Below are 14,021 nucleotides of genomic sequence, written 5' to 3' on the forward strand. Positions count from 1 at the left end.
ACAGAGTTGCCTTGGAATCATGGCTTGTGAAACCGGTCGATGCACTTCACTGCAGGAAAAGAAGTTTTCCCTAAGCCTCTCTAGCAACACTGTTATTTGTTTACACTGTGTTTGAGTTCATAGTTGTTTCCCATTCTCATATGGAATAAATCATGTTTTGGATGCTGGCTGAGCACCAGAATCAGTATCAGATGTCACTGGAGAAGGACTGTCTGATAACAGGTTCTCTCTCAGCAGGTGTGTGTGTGAGCGAGAGAGCTGGAGGTGTGTGTGTGTGTGTGTGTGTCACGCACTGGGATTACAGGAAATAAAAACTATAAGATAGATTTGGTTAAATAATGTCAGACCTAATGAGAAGTCCATTGTGTGACTAAGAGTATGTTTCTGTGAATGTGTGTGTGTGTGTGTGTGTGTTCGTGCTGCTGTGTGTGTTTGTTCAAGCCCTTTTGTCCGCCCACCCCTCCCTTTACCTCTCCTCTGGGAGATGGAGGATCATTTGGTGTGGGTAGAGTAGAGGGGTATGAGTGGTTCCCAGTGAGCATTAATTAGACACGTAATAATAATAATAATAATAATTTATTAAACTTCTATAGCACTTTTCATAGAATCTCAAAGTACTTCAAGAGCAAAAAACAAACAAGCAAAATGCTGTATAATGACAGGTTTGCCAAGTCTTTGAATGCTGCATCCTTTTAACATGGTTAGGGTCAAATCAAATCACATTTTATTTGTCACATACAAATGTAGCAGATGTTATTGCGGGTGTAGCGAAATGCTTGTGTTTCTAGCTCCAACAGTGCAGTAATATCTAACAATTCACAACAATACACACAACCTAAACGTAAAATAATAAATATTAGGATGAGCAATGTCGGAGTGGCATTGACTAAAATACAGTAGAATAGAATACAGAATATACATATGAGATGAGTAAAGCAAAAATATGTAAACATTATTTAAATGACTAGTGTTCCATTATTAAAGTGGTCAGTGATTTCAAGTCTATGTATCTATATCTACATTAATTATAGGGCAGCAGCCTGTAAGGTGCAGAGTTACGTAACCGGGTGGAAGCTGCCTAGTGATGGCTATTTAACAGTCTGATGGCCTTGAAATAGAAGCTGTTTTTCAGTCTCTCGGTCCCAGCTTTGATGCACCTGTACTGACCTCGCCTTCTGCATGATAGCGGGGTGAACAGGCAGTGGCTCGGGTGGTTGATGTCCTTGATGATCATTTTGGCCTTCCAGTGACATCGGGTGCTGTAGGTGTCCTGGAGGGCAGGTAGTTTTCCTCCGGTGAAGCATTGTACAGACTGCACTACCCTCTGGAAAGCCTTGCGGTTGAGGGCGGTGCAGTTGCCGTACCAGGTGCTGATACAGTCCGACAGGATGCTCTCGATTGTGCATCTGTAAAAGTTTGTGAGTGTTTTAGGTGACAAGCCGTATTTCTTCAGCCTCCTGAGGTTGAAGAGGCGCTGTTGCGCCTTCTTCACCACACTGTCTGTGTGGGTGGAATATTTCAGATCATCAGTGATGTGTATTCCAAGGAACTTGAAGCTTTCCACCTGCTCCACTGCGGTCCCGTCGATGTGGATAGGGGCGCGCTCCCTCTGCTGTTTCCTGAAGTCCACGATCAGCTCCTGTTGTTTTGTCGATATTGAGTGAGAGGTTATTTTCCTGGCTGTTTCATGGCTTAAGCGGAGGGAGATGGTCAGAGGATGGTAGATGATGGTGATGCGGTCTGCTGATGATCTTGTAGAGGGCAAGTCTGGGAACCAGCCTGAGTCGTATAGCCACTTGATTTCTCCTCTTCCGCTCGTTGTAACACAGACTTGGGTGATGCCTCAGCAACTCTGGGCACCGAAAAGCTCACCTGACAGAATTCCTAATAGCAGCCAGTCGTCCTCAATATGAGACCTCTGCCTCGGTACTGCTGTATTTCCCCTTACTCTCAAGCTTCAGGCGGCGCCTCAAATTATGTTCTCAAAAGATCAGGAACTGGCAGCCAGGTGAAAGGAAAAAAAGCTGGTACTGTGTCCAGATGCCTTTTGTTCTAAACGTTATCCAGCTAGTTAGCCAAGCCAAAAAGAGTTAACCTGCCAGTCAATCTGCAAATCCGTTGCTCAAAAACACCAGATATATATTTTTTGACACTTACAAATAGCAAAAATATGCACAATATTTACAGAGCTCTCTGCCTAGGCATCCTCACGGCGCCATGGCAACCACGGAAATATAATAAAACACCTTCATAATGGGGATCAGGCCCCAGCAACGTTTCCTCACTCTGAAGAAACTACAACTAGGTTCTGTCTCAAATGGCACCCTCTGGTCCAAAGTAGTGCACTATATAGGGAAAAGGGCGTTAAATTAATTATGAGAGAATGTGGGAGATGTGATGCTAAGACGACTTTTCATAATAGGCACGGCCAACAAATGTGTATTTAATCAGATACTGCTTAGTGTGTGTGTGTGTGTGTGTGTAACCAAGCTAATATCTCACATTTCTCATCACCTTTTCCCCTGTCTTCACGCTGATGTATTTTAATGTATAGGCCTAAAGATACAGTAATATGGAAATTACAGTTGATACATATTGGATTACGTTGTCCATGCAACAAACCCACAACCCTGGTGTGTGTGTTTATGTGCACGCATGTGTTTTGTGCGTGTGTCTGTCTGGGTGCGTGTGCCTGTGTGTGTGCCTGCGTGTGTGTCTGCACATGTTTGTGTGTGTGTGTGTTTACCCTGAAAGAACAAGCAGCGCTGTGGGCGTGTGCTTGATAAGGCTTTCTTTGTTCTGAGAACTTCTGACTACAGGCTCCAAGCCATATTCCCATCTTCAGATTCATCAGTGAACCCAGAGAGGCTTATGGTTACACTGGTCAGGATACACTTTCTGGAGACTGGAGAAGTTCAGTTGAGGATGACAGGATTGAGTGTGTGTGTGTGTGTGTGTGTGTGTGTGTGTGTGTGTGTGTGTGTGTGTGTGTGTGTGTGTGTGTGTGTGTGTGTGTGTGTGTGTGTGTGTGTGTGTGTGTGTGTGTGTGTGTGTGTGTGTGTGTGTGTGTGTGGATCCCCAATGAAAACTAGCAGAGTTATTAAGGGAAAGCCGGAAACGTCAGAAGGGACCATGTTGTGCTAATGTTATGACATTAAGGAGCAAGTCTGGACAGGACGTGATGCCAGAGCGCTGTCAGCAAATACTTGGTGTATGTGTGTGTGCATGCAAGTGTCTGTGTGGGTGCATGGAAAGTACAGTAATGAGTAAATTATCTGCAAAGAACCTGTAAAACTCTGGCTTGCATAACCCCCAAGTTGCACGACAGTTACAAGCAGCAGTAAATAACAGTACCAGTTAAATGACCCTGCAGCGTGCACCGTATCCCCTGACTAACAGCCTCGTATTATTTTGAACCTTCTCCAGCCTTTCAGACATTTCTGTTCTCGTGTAACTTAAATACTGTGCAACATAATGGAAATGAACTTGCTATTTAGGTAAATGCTAGCAATTTAGTAGTAAAACTATGGTGAATTAGGGTTGGGCTGTATCCATGATTTTGATATCCTCATACCGTCCTTCTCTCATCCCAGGATTTACGCTATTACCGGTTTAGTACATAAGGGGGCACCAAAAAACCCAGCAAAAAGCTAATTGGGCTTCTATTACCAGAATGCTAACAAAATTAGCACAAGTAATAGCACATTTCCGTGGAGGCTGCTAGCTAAATATGCTAACGAGCACAAACTAAAATAAACAAATTGCAAAGACAGGCAATCCAGCTCATAAAGTTATACATATATATGTAGGAGGTACCGTATGTCATTTATGGTGAGTTTGGACATTTACAAGTGAATGTGAACGAGAGACGTGCAAATGAACAAAGTTTTGACGAATGCTTGTCTGAAGGAAGAACAGTACTGGCTCTGGAGCAGCACGTGTACAAGCTGTGTCTGTGTGGAGTCTGGAGTCGCTAGGGCAACGGGCCTACCTGCTCTGCTCGGAGAAGATTGGGGAAGAGACAGATAGCAGTGGCAGCTGTACCGATAACTCATCCAAAGGGCTTTGACTTCTCAAACATGGCAGAAAGCTAACACAATATGATGCCCCGTCATTCAGCCACTTACTTAGATAACTAGCAAGTTATTCTTAGGGGTCGCATTTATGCAGAATTCTTCATTTTTCACACAGGAAACAAATCTAAACGCAGCTCTAAAATGCTTCATATTGTATTTTCTGCTTGGCATCAGACTCATTTTGTGCTTCAATTGCACTGCTCCACTCGAATGAGGATTCACGAACGGGCATTCTATCAGCAGACAGCGCTCTGACTGATGTGTAGCTACTTTTCTCCAGTACTTTTCTCAGTGTAGCTAGCCTACTTTTCTCCTGTAAAATGCAAGATCAACTTTAAGAAAAACATTAGGAATTGTAGCTGGCTACATTCTTTCTACAATAAACATTAGAAATATGATGGCCATGCATCGTTTTTGCAAAAAATACCTTGATTTTTCGTTGTAAGCTTATTTACTTGTGTGGCTGCCAGCCAAATAGCATTGTATTTCTGTTGTCATCTGATGAAAATGAATCTATTTTCTGCCAAATGTGGTGCACAAACATATTTTCTGTGAAGGAAAACTATAGTTGCTGGTCACTCTATTGAAACAAAAAAAACTGTTTGACTTTCAATATTAAACGCGACACCTGCCAATTCAAATCTGGACTCACCTGCTCCTGCTTTCTCCCGTTGTGCTATTTACAAACAAACACGTGAATGGCTCAACAGTTCTGGGGAACTACGGTACGCTTCATAATGTAAAACAATGTGACAGGTGAAATGAAGAGCGCGATCTGCTTTATCTCCTAACATATTGCAAGTCGACTGCAGGTATTTATTTAAAAAGTAGCTACAAATAAACAATGTATTGAAAATTCATTAAATTGTTTCAACGGTATTGACTGTATTGAAAAACCATCCCATGGCTATTTCCAGATACCCCAGTATTTGGTATATTCCGTAGTTGTGGTTAGGGTCTCTGTCTCATCCTGCCTGAGGAGTGACGGGGGGGGACTGGGACCAGAAATCGGCCTGGGATTTTCCAAACACCGGCCCATTATTTTTCCTCAAGGCCACAATTATTGGCCAAATAATGAGAATTATGTGCAAAACACCAATTTTATACCGGCCCACTGGGCTAAAGATGGACCATCTGTCATTTGCTGGAACTGCTCCATGACAAGTCTGTTTCTGAGAGAGACTGATTAAGTTGTCAGTATTACCAGTGACAGGGACCCTGAGGGTTAGCCAGGCCGACCAGGCTGAGGTCTTATCTGTTCTGGAGATCGATGTCATCTTTCTGTCTTCTTCCTTCCCTCAAGACCTGTTTCTATGAGATGGGAGGCTATAAAGATCAAAGGGAACTTTTCGGGGCTATTCATTTTAGCTGAAACACACTGCCAAACTTGTAAATCGATTACGGCTCAGAGATAGATCTCTTCTCAGTACACAAAAGATACATCTTTCTTTGTTGCATAAGTCAGAAGTTTTTACAGATGTGTGTTGATTTTGAGTAGTGCGTGTGTGTGTGTGTGTGTGTGTGTGTGTGTGTGTGTGTGTGTGTGTGTGTGTGTGTGTGTGTGTGTGTGTGTGTGTGTGTGTGTGTGTGTGTGTGTGTGTGTGTGTGTGTGTGTGTGTGTGTGTGTGTGTGTGTGTGTGTGTGTGTGTGTGTGTGTTCAGTTCAGTTCAGTTCAGACCCGGGGAGTTTCCACTAGACTAGGATTTGGAAAGCTCTGAATGAGGGTGATATTCACTGAGCTGTTAATTACTGTAAATATCATCGATTCTGTGTAATTCTATTAAATGTTTTCTAACTGGGAGTTACATTTAAACTCTCATGCGTATAATCAGGATTGTAGCTATGGTGTTTGGGCACGTATGCCTCTAATGCATAGGTTGCGATTGAGATAGTAGGGATTCAGTATTTGTAGTAAGTTGACTGCTTGAATAGTAACCTATGAGGAACAGTGGATGGATTGCCACATAGGGCATGTAAACTTTCAGAATGTCAACATTCTGGACATTTCTAACGTTCCATTTGCGTCTCTCGTAGGAGTGCGTTGTCTCCAAACCTACTATGTTTGTTTGCTCAGGCTAATATGTTTTTTATTTATAGGCTCTCTCAGTGCAGGCACACAGAGGTCGATGTGTGTGTCTGTTTTAGGTCGGCCTGAGTGAATGTAATCGAATGGCTGGGCCAAATCAGTTGTTCAAGTGTCAAAGTTGCCGAATGAGACCAACATAGAGCTGGGAAGGTCAGCTGACCTGTTATTGTCATGTGGTCTCATATCAACTAAGAGTGTGTCTCACATGGCACCCTGTCCCATGTAAAGTGCACTACTTTTGACCAGGGCCCACTTATAGGGAATAGGGTACCATTTGGGACACGGACTTACCTCTGATTGGAGGGATGTTCACACAGCTAACCCATTGTGAATGTAGCCACCACCTCTGATTGGAGGGATGTTCACACAGCTAACCCATTGTGAATGTAGCCACTATCTCTGGACTCTAGATCTTATGACTGCAGAAGGATAGAGGGACATACATAGTAAACAAAGTAGCTACTCAACCTCTGAATGCTTCTACTGTATGTGCTGTATCCTGTTGGACTACAACTCCTACTTCAGTCATTATGCCATCAAAACGTATTTACTGACAGACATGTAAGGGTTAGGAATTTTATATTCCATCTGCTCTGCCTGTTTAGACTACAAGAAAGGAATAGCCGAGGAATTTGACATGCTGTCATGTGCAGCCACAGTGCAAACCGCCTAAACACCACGTAGCAGCCTTTCTCTATAGAACACGTGATTGGCTACGATTGTTGATACTGTGAAGTTCGACCCCTTTTAACAAACCAATTAGCCAGCCCTGTCCAGGCCAGGCAGGCACTCTGTCTAGAGGAGGTCATCTGAGGATTTGGATGTAGTGGGATTAAAGGTGGAATGTAGTAGGGAGGTGGACACAGCCGTAATGAATGGAAAGGGATAACAAGGGGATTCTGGTGTATAATGTTATTAACACTCCCAAATGGCACCCTATTCCCCATGGTGCTCTGGCCAAAAGTATTGCACTATATAGGAAGTAGCGTTTGGTACGCAACCTGAGCTGCACTGTGCCCAAATGGAGCCATCTCTGAGATGATCTGGGAATTCAAACCACTGTCTTTAGAGTAGTGAGTCATGCCATGGTGTGTTTGGTTGTGAACCATACAGTGTCTAACAGGTCTTGCATTCTTCATGGTCAGGTCACGTATTCAGCAAAACTTTTTGGGTTTACCATGTCTAGCTGAACGTCTGCCCTGTTGTAGCTGCATGGACCATGTAGACGTACAGATAACAGAGTGGCTCAGATTGGACAGGGTTAACTTATAGATGTATAGTTAAAGGACTGTGTCTCTTCAGGTTGTACAAGGTTCAAGCTACAGATGTAGGATCTTAATTTGAGCCAGTTTGCTACAGCAGGAAAATAATCCTGCAGCAAAAGGAAATTATAATTAATAGACATTTTTGAAGAAGGTTGATACATTTTTCGTTAGGGCAAATCAAGTCTGAAATTTCAAAGTGGAAATGACAAACCTTAGAAGCCTTTTTAAAGCTCAAATACACTACAAGTTTGCATTTTCTGCTGTGCAAGAAAATTCTTAGCAACAAAAGAGTGATCAAATTAAGATCCTACATCTGTAACTTGCTGCATTCGCCTCTCGGTACCTGGCTTCTGTGTTGCTGTTATCACTCGCCCGCCGCCCTGTGAGACTTCTGCTTCAGAAAGTAAACAGCTCAGGTACGCAAGCAATCTTTAATTATTTCATGTCACTGTAATTTTTCTGAAGAGGGACAAAGAAATGGCCAAAGTTCTCCTGTTCAGATCAGTGTTGGCATTGTTGGGTTGCCTTTATAACCAAGTTAGCCTGTTAGCTGCTTGACGGCTACGTCTGCTGTGTTTATCTTTAGCGGCTGTAGAAAGTTAATTCCCACTTCCTCTCTCTCTACCAACGTAAATTGAGTGGGCGGGATTTAGTGCAAAGGCACACCTTGCCCAGAATGCCAGCCCAGAGCAGCGGACGACCAACCTCATTGTTTTCGTTCAAAGTGAAAACACAAGAGGTGGGGTGACATAGGGACTGCCCACAACCAGTGGATTTCTGCTTTAAGTGAAAAGGCTTGCTGACATCACTAGTGTGGGGCCTAAACTTGATGAGCTTTTGCACACTCTTTAATGTCTGAAAGAGGAGAAGTTCGGTAAGCAAAAGTGTGTGTGTGTGTGTGCGTGAGAGTGAGGGTGATACACCAAAATAGACCTAGATATTAACTAGTCATGTCTTGGTTTCTAATTCAACTCATAAATAACGAATAGAGTATAATTCCTGGAGATTTTGGTTAATGCGAAAAAATAATCATGTTTTACAGTATGTGACATTTCTAAAACGCAATATGCTTTAAATGCCAGGGTGTTTTACTAATTTAGACTTTTCATCCAGTAGAATTCGTGCGCTATTGAGAAAGAGAGCCGAGACTTGGTGTTTGACAACAGCTGATAATCAGCTGAGGGGACGCGATGTACCCAATGGAACCAATGGCGGAAATCAACGCAATTGCCCATTAGATGACAAATTCTCAGTAATTCTCAGCCTAGTATGCTGGTGTTTGTTGCTTACTGCATTTTTTTTTTTTTTACTAAACAGTACGTTCTAAATAGTATGTAGTACGATTAGTACACGGTATGCAGTTTAAGTCAGTAGTAGGCAAGACATTGCCATAGATCTTATTTCTGTCATTCTCTACACCACCTGATGCTTTAAGCGGTCTTAAACAAATACTAGAAAACGTTACTTGTGAAGTTGCTTTTGTTTCTCAGAAATCAGTCCAGCCCCCTGGCAGGCATGACTATATTCTCCATGAATTGGCTGCCACAGCAAGTCTTTGATAGAAGCAGTGATTATTTTTAACTATCATAATTCAATTGAATCACCCCGTCTTGGCACTGTACTGTACATCTGCTCGTCTGTCTGAAACCAAGACACACAATCTTAAAGCAAAACGCATCATCGTGATGATGTGGCAAGTGACACTTTGCTTCTTGAAAGTCCAATATCTTGAAAACTTGATTGCTGACATGCAAAACATTTTGGGACTGTATCAATAGTGGACTGACGAAAAAATGACCAAAAGGTCATTTTTGAGTGGATTTTTTCTTCAATGTATGTGTCAGGGCCAGATGTTTAGACAATCTTATGGAATTTCTTGTTGTATCTTGGCTTTTCATCCATACATTTTTTGATGGAATATGTGAACGTTTGTGAATCCAGAAAATGTTCTTCGGCTTTATGAACCAAAATGTACCTGATTTGACACTTTTGAGAAGCAGTAGACGCAGTATACCCACCACTGGCACTGTGCACACGCACACACAGACCTGACTTTTACCTTTGATGGCAGCACGTCGGACTGTTGTTCCGTGAATGACAGTAGTAGGATGTCCTGGATACAGGTCAGATTTCCTGGAACAAAGAACAAAGAGTCAGAGTATACACACACACACACACACACACACACACACACACACACACACACACACACACACACACACACACAAAGTAAAATGCTACTATAAAAAATCTTAATTTAGCTAAATCAGTAAAAAGCCAGTAAAACTAATGTATAGCAGTTAAACCAGTCGATGCTTACGTTTGACAGAGCTAGAGTAATAAAGACATTTATTAAAAAAGGAATGTATTCAATGTCATTCAGTATAACAACGCATCAGACATCAAACACCTTTATGTGCGGCAAAGCCCTATGGACACTGCCTCGGGAAACCATTTTGGAAATAAAACGAGAACAATGGAGAAACTGCAACTCAAAGGCACGCCCAAGCAGTTTTTTGGTTTTTATACCTCGTGATTCATTCTTCTGTAAAGACTTTGAAGTCAGGTGAGAACAGAACATGTTCTCATGGAATAATATAGTAATTATATTAAATTACCTTGATATTGTAATAATATTCAGACTGAATGTGTTTGATTAATTTCTTCCCAAAGGTCATAATCATTTGCCTGGACAAAGTCTACGCCACGCCCATGGACGTTAGCTTCTTTTCCACAATGAGTCTGGATCTGAGTACATTCCCGACCCTTCACCGAATGCGAAGACATTCGGGGCCATCTGATTGGTCCAGAAACCGATGGCTTGGGCCAGAGTGAGAACACATGTGGGTAAAGGGGCGGTTTGTAAATGTGTCATTGGCTTTGAGAGTCTGATTGGTTAGAGACGATCCAATCGCTGATGATTTTGTTTTGTACATCGCCCCTCGTCACCACAAATGACTTCTATGATGGCAGTCTCAGACTAAAGTATTTATCGAAAGACAGAGCAGGGGAAGAATTTAATGTGAGTAGTCAGGCTACATAATCCATTGATTTTCGAACTTTTTTGAGCCGTGGACCCCTTTTGTGATAGAAAATCTATCAGAACACAACTCAAGTGAGATAAAAAATAGCATAAAATGAGTTTTACTATGACTTCGGCAGTGCATGGCCAGGCGAACCAACTCTCGGGCCCTGGGAAGGAACATTTTTCTGTTTTAAAGTGAATTATCTGCAATTCTACACATTTTTCCATGAGGCAGAGAGAAAACTTTGCAGTTTTAAAACTTGAATTACAGTGCATTTATGTACAAAAAAAAAAATAATGTAAACAAATTTTAAAAGTATTGAGTTGAAATTGATACTGTGGATACCAATATCCCTGTGAGCCTCCCAGGCCTATGTTTCCCAGGGTTAATAACATACATTTTATATGAGTAATATTACATTGTATTATATTACACCCTCTAAACTTATTCCACGGATCCCTTGGCCAAAATTAGGTTAATATGTTGTTAGTAATGTTCATAAAAAAATGAAATATAAAACATTTCTGGGGGAGATCTGTCCACAGACCCCCTGCAGTACCACTGTGAACCCCTGACAAAATCATCAACATTGAAGTACTTCAATAATATTCTTATATATATTTTTTCATCAATTTCACAGTAACTTCTACATATCTTTACAAGTGAGAATTGTATTTATGTCTGTATGACACTGGCTCACTTCTCAGTGCCATGTGTTTACACTTTCCATATCTGCTGTGCAGTAAATTATCTACATATGATATGATACTCAGTGTTAAAATAGTAAGAGCACTATGGTTACCCTTGACTGTCATAGCTAACTAAGCCACACAGAGTTATATGTGGAATTTAGGTCTCTCCTCCCAGCCGTGACCGGGTCGATGTGTCTAACAGCAGGTTGTAATCATAGGTTAAACCGTGGTTTTCACATCTGTAGCCATGACAGGAAGTGGTTTCAGCGGGAACAGGAAGTGGCTTTTCTGTGATAGAGGGGTGCCAAATGGAGCACCTGCCAGAGAGAGGGTGTGTGTGTGTGTGTGTGTGTGTGTGTGTGTGTGTGTGTGTGTGTGTGTGTGTGTGTGCGGGGGAGGAAATAACCTGCTAAGCTCATCCGATGGACACCTTATCATTTGGTGTTAAGTGTGTAAACACCCTTACCACTATCCCCAGAGAGGTGGTAGGTCTATCTTCCATTTTAACCACATAATACAATCCCACTGAAGAGCCTTGATTGGCTCAAGCATCTCGCTCCATTCTGCTCAGCCTCAGTAAGTATTCTACCACGTGTTCGCATGTACTGTATACTGTATATCACTGCCTGGTTTTCAGAGTAGCAGCCCGGTACTGTATCAACATAATTGGGTAAGCTCATAAATAATGCCATTTCACTCATAAATAATTACAATTCGGTCCAACTTACCGAGCGTGCCTTGTGGTTTCGGATGACACGTCAACTGAACCTGACCCTCCACGTGACTCTCTCATCCTGGGCCATGCAGATAAAGGACCTTTAACTATCTCCTCAATGTAGATGGAGTAAGCGTATTCCAATGGAGTTGGTGTTCCCAGTGCTCAGTCAGCGTGCCAAATTACACCCTATTCCCTATGTAGTGCACTACCCTTTGACCAGATATGGACAGAGGGTGCTGCTGCTGTGTCAGGTGACCGGTCCCGCCTGTGGTGGTGACACCGAAGGTTACACGTCTTATCACGTCAACAATATCACACGATGACTCAGCACAGATCTAGTCTGGATAATAACGAGGGCGCTGGTGAGAGGAGTGATGACTATTCAAAACAATCACATAGCTATTTAAAGCAAGGGATTAGACGGTTGTTATGTTGGGTCGACTGGAGAGCAGATACTTCACAGTGCGGTATCATCTCGCTCAAAAACCGAGATTATCTCACACATATTGCACACACAGGAGCATTTCCGATTGTGACCTTTTCTGTTCTGTTTACATTGCTGGGTTTCTTGATATGTTGGATGACCGTCTGCCTTTCCTCAATCTCTCCCCTTCCCCACTTCCCTGCTTCTTCCTTCCTTCCTTCCTTTCTCTCTCTCTCTCGCGCTCTCTCTCTCTCTCGCTCTCTCTCTCTCTCTCTCTCTCTCTCTCTCTCTCTCTCTCTGTCTCTCATCAGTCATTACAGGGCATGTTGTCTTCTCTCCATTCTGAGCTTGACATTCAGAGGTACTTGCTGAAAATCCAATTGCCCCACACAGTTAGTCTGCCTTTTATCTTATCTGCATCATGACTTGGCGTGTGGCTCTGTCTGCATCACAAGTAGCCTGTGTGTGTGTGTGTTGACCTCTCCTGCCCTCTCCACCTCCCCTCACCTGATCTGTGTACTCCTGCCAAAAACACTGTCCACATTAGTCAAAATATCCAGCACACCCGAATTACTGCCCCACCGCTTCCCCTTCCCCCCACCACCCCACACTCACCATCACCTTTCAGAGTGCTATTGTGTGTGTGTTTTCTGTGTTTATCCGTGTGTGTGTGTGTGTGCGCGCAATGACTGTGTAGTTAACCTGGCTGTGTCCGTGGAGCCATTAGCTTGATAAAGGGCTCTCTGTGTACTCTCCTGTCCATGTTAGTCACACTGTCAGCCTGGCACAGGTCACTCTACAACACTACCAAGATCCTCAATGAGCTCCACATTCTCTATTCCTCTGCCAGGCCCACAGGACTGCCTTCCTGGTGGACTCATTGGTGGCTTTAATCACCCTCACTACCCCCTTTCCCCTCGGATGTTGTGCGAAGCTTGAAAAAGATCTCTGACCGAAATAAAATTGTGCGTGCTGGAGTGTTTTTTTTTCTTCTACAATGTCGATTTTGGGCCTGTAACTACCTGAACCATGAGCAACAAAAAAAAAGCATGGTAGTGTGCATGTTAACCCTTCACTAAAGTTGTGTGAGGCTTGGCAAGAGAGAAACATGCATGATAAGGCTTAGGGACCACTTGTCTTGTGTTTTTTTTAGCAGCTGCAACATGGAAAATCATAGTGTGAAAATATAACAGGGAGTGTCTTATCCGCATCATGCCTGGGCATGTGGCTCTGTCTGCATCCCAACTAACACGTGTGTGTTTGCGCGTGTCTGCGTGTGCGTATGCTGACCTCTCCTGCCCTCTCCACCTCCCCTCATCTGATCTGTGTACTCCTGCCAAAAAAGGGCCAGGGGGGATATCCAACACACCCGAATTACTGCCCCTCCTCCCTTGTTTTTTTGCAACTGCGAAAATCATAGTGTGTGTGTGCTTGTGTGAAATATAGCAGGTAGTGTCAGTCTGTGTGTCTGCCATCTGCATTGATGCAAACAAATTACACCCAAATAGACTGGAATGCATGACTGGAAGTCAAAAAATGACACTGGGGTTTTCACTGTGTTAACATTGTAGTTAAAAAGCTTATCTTTCTCTTAAAGCTGCAATATGTAACTTTTTGGGCGACCTGACCAAAATCACATAGAAATGTTGGTTATAGATCTGTCATTCTCATTCAAAGCAAGTCTAAGAAGCGGCATATCTGTTCTAAGTGCACTATTTCTATGCTTCCCTGTTT

The 14,021-nt window shown here is 42.8% G+C and overlaps 1 protein-coding gene across 14 annotated transcripts in view; it reads left to right on the forward strand.

Moving 5' to 3' along the window:
- The window catches only part of LOC106590114 (sickle tail protein homolog), a 220,771-nt gene that overhangs the window by 163,814 nt on the left and 42,936 nt on the right, over nucleotides 1-14,021 (forward strand). For 10 of the 14 annotated variants that reach the window (XM_014180705.3, XM_014180706.3, XM_014180701.3 and 7 more), the window contains exon 3: nucleotides 12,599-12,679. The exons of 3 other annotated variants lie outside the window; for them this stretch is intronic. In XM_014180705.3, coding sequence (XP_014036180.3) covers nucleotides 12,599-12,679 — 81 coding nt within the window. Of the gene's footprint in view, nucleotides 1-8,133; nucleotides 8,302-12,598; nucleotides 12,680-14,021 lie in introns of those variants that run through there. One more of the 14 variants, XM_014180709.3, reaches the window with a different exon arrangement.

The sequence above is a fragment of the Salmo salar genome, chromosome 29 (assembly GCF_965601325.2).
Source record: "Salmo salar chromosome 29, fSalSal1, whole genome shotgun sequence".
NCBI classification, from domain to species: Eukaryota; Metazoa; Chordata; class Actinopteri; order Salmoniformes; family Salmonidae; genus Salmo; species Salmo salar.